We start from the raw sequence: 2,409 nt of genomic DNA, 5'->3' as shown, positions 1-2,409 counted from the left end.
ACATATACTCATAGATGAAAGTTATATCACATTAGCTCAATAAAATATGTGTTGGTTCATAGATTCAGTATTATTTTTTTTTCCAACCAGAATTTATTTATGCTATTTTTCCTTTCATAGACATCATTTTCCTATGTACATGCATGATTACAGAATGGTATGAATCTGATTGTGTACAACCATAGAAATAAAATTATGTACTCCATTTGTGTACAATGAATCAAAATGCAGTCTGTAAAAAATTAAAAACTAAATAAAATTAATTAAAAAATTTTAAAAAATTTCTTGTTTCACTGAAAAGAATCAGCAAAACTCTACCCATTCTCTTTTCCAAGGTCAAATTCAAATTACACCTAGTTTATGAAAACACACTTCAAAAAACCTTCATGCATTTTAGCATTCTCTTCTTTGATAACCTTTATGGTTCTTATTATTTCCACCATTAGGCATTGATAATAAACCTCATTGCTGTACTATGCCTCATTGTAACTATTATTTCTATGTTGTAAGTAAAATTCCTATGTTTATTAATAGACTTGTATATAATACATATCTTATAAAAAAGGGGAATGAAACTAATATTGAGTTATACATAGGTATCAGAAATGGCATGCATGTTGTCTTTTAAATTTCACAATCAGATTAGAAACTATATTGTGCTATCAAAATTTGTGATGAAATAATGATAAGAGAGATTGGTGATTTTTTACAAAAAGAGTCAAGTTTATTTCCTTGAAAGAAAAATCCATTTCTATTTTCTTGTACAATATGATTCTATTAATTTTAATTATCCTTAAAAACAAACTTCAAGAACAAAATTTAAACATTAGGAACAAATATCATGATAATACTACGCTCAAAAAGAAGAGACTTTACTGCCCAATACTTTGCTGACAGTGTCCTTGACATCCTTATTTCTCAGGCTGTAGATTAGGGGGTTCAGCATGGGGATCACCACTGTGTAAAACACAGAGGCCACTTTGACCGTGTGCCTGGAGTTCTTGGAGTTGGGCACACAGTAGAGGAACAGGATGGTGCCATGGAAGATGGAGATGGCCGTCAGGTGAGAGGCACAGGTGGAGAAGGCCTTGTGACGCCCCCTGGCTGATGGCATCTTGAGGATGGTAACTAGGATGAACACGTAAGACGTGAGGATGATGAGCAGGGTGCTGACTTCATTGAATGTGGCAAAAACAAAAAGCAGCAAAGAACTGATGTGGGGATCTGAGCATGAGAGGGAGAGCAGGGAGGAGAACTCACAGAAGAAGTGATCGATTGTGTTGGAGCCATGAAAAGACAGGTGCAGAGCAGAGCACATTAGTATCAGGGAACAGGCCACCCCCCATGCATAGGATCCTGCCACCAGCACAGCACAGAGTTTCTGGGACATGGCCACTGTGTAGAGTAGAGGGTTGCAGATGGCCACAAAGCGGTCATAGGCCATCACTGCCAGCAGAAAGGACTCGGTTACCACAAAGGTACAAAAGAAAAAAAATTGTATCACACATTCAGGAAAAGAGATGCTTCTGTCTTCTGCAACTAGGTTCACCAGCATATTTGGTGCAATAGTGGAGGAATAGCAGAAATCCACAAAAGAGAGGTGACTGAGGAAAAAGTACATGGGGGTGTGCAGTTTGGAATTAATTTTGATTATGGCCATCATCCCAATATTCCCTACCACCGTGACACTGTAGATAGCCAGAAAAACCATGAACAGTGGGACTTTTAGTTCTGGATAATCTGAGAAACCCAGGAGGGTGAATGTGGCCCCACTTTTATTTCTGTCTGTGAATACCATGTTTCTTTCGGTTGGAATCTGAGAGTTAATCCTGAAAACAAAATGTTAAAATGAGTGAGAACAGATGCAGTGGGACTAACTGCCCTTTCCAAGTTCATAAAGTACATCTTTCAGAATCTGGGTATTTATAAGAAATCGACAGCATGTACACAATTTAAAAGTATCACAACATTTTTAATATTAAAAACATATGATTACTGAATTTAATTATGAGTTCTAAAATATAATTTCAACACTTATAAATACAAGAATTAGAGATGAACATACTAATGGCCATTTTAATAAATCTTCAGATAAAACTTTCAACTGTCATTGAAAATTGTAAATTTATACAAGATAAAACTATCAAGTGATGATGATTCTCTCAGCCCTTTAGTTAAAAAAATGAGAAATTTTGAAATAAGTTAATTTTTATAAATGTCTGTTTGCAAAGTGACTTGCTAATGTTTAATCTTGTGAATTTGTTTTTAATGCCACACATCACTTAAATCTGCTTCTCTGACCCAACACCTATCATATCAAAATAAATCTACCTTAAATTTTCAGTGGAAATTCTCTTTGACTTAAGGAGTTCTAATATCAATATTTGACCAATGTATGGAGGAAAAAAT

General features: G+C 35.0%; 1 protein-coding gene across 1 annotated transcript; it reads right to left on the bottom strand.

Moving 5' to 3' along the window:
- Positions 1-856: 856 nt before the first annotated feature.
- Positions 857-1,798, bottom strand: LOC124975472 (olfactory receptor 5D18-like). Its single transcript, XM_047538174.1, has one exon. The coding sequence runs from the start codon at positions 1,796-1,798 to the stop codon at positions 857-859; it is 942 nt and encodes a 313-aa protein (XP_047394130.1).
- Positions 1,799-2,409: the final 611 nt, after the last annotated feature.

This window comes from Sciurus carolinensis, unplaced genomic scaffold (genome assembly GCF_902686445.1).
Source record: "Sciurus carolinensis unplaced genomic scaffold, mSciCar1.2, whole genome shotgun sequence".
In the NCBI taxonomy this organism is placed as follows: domain Eukaryota; kingdom Metazoa; phylum Chordata; class Mammalia; order Rodentia; family Sciuridae; genus Sciurus; species Sciurus carolinensis.
The sequence above is the reverse complement of the archived record's forward strand: the minus strand, read 5'-3'. Positions and strand labels throughout refer to the sequence as shown.

Excerpts from the sequence above, each read along its gene's own strand:
- LOC124975472 (XM_047538174.1), bottom strand. The coding sequence starts at position 1,798 with ATGGTATTCACAGACAGAAATAAAAGTGGGGCCACATTCACCCTCCTG.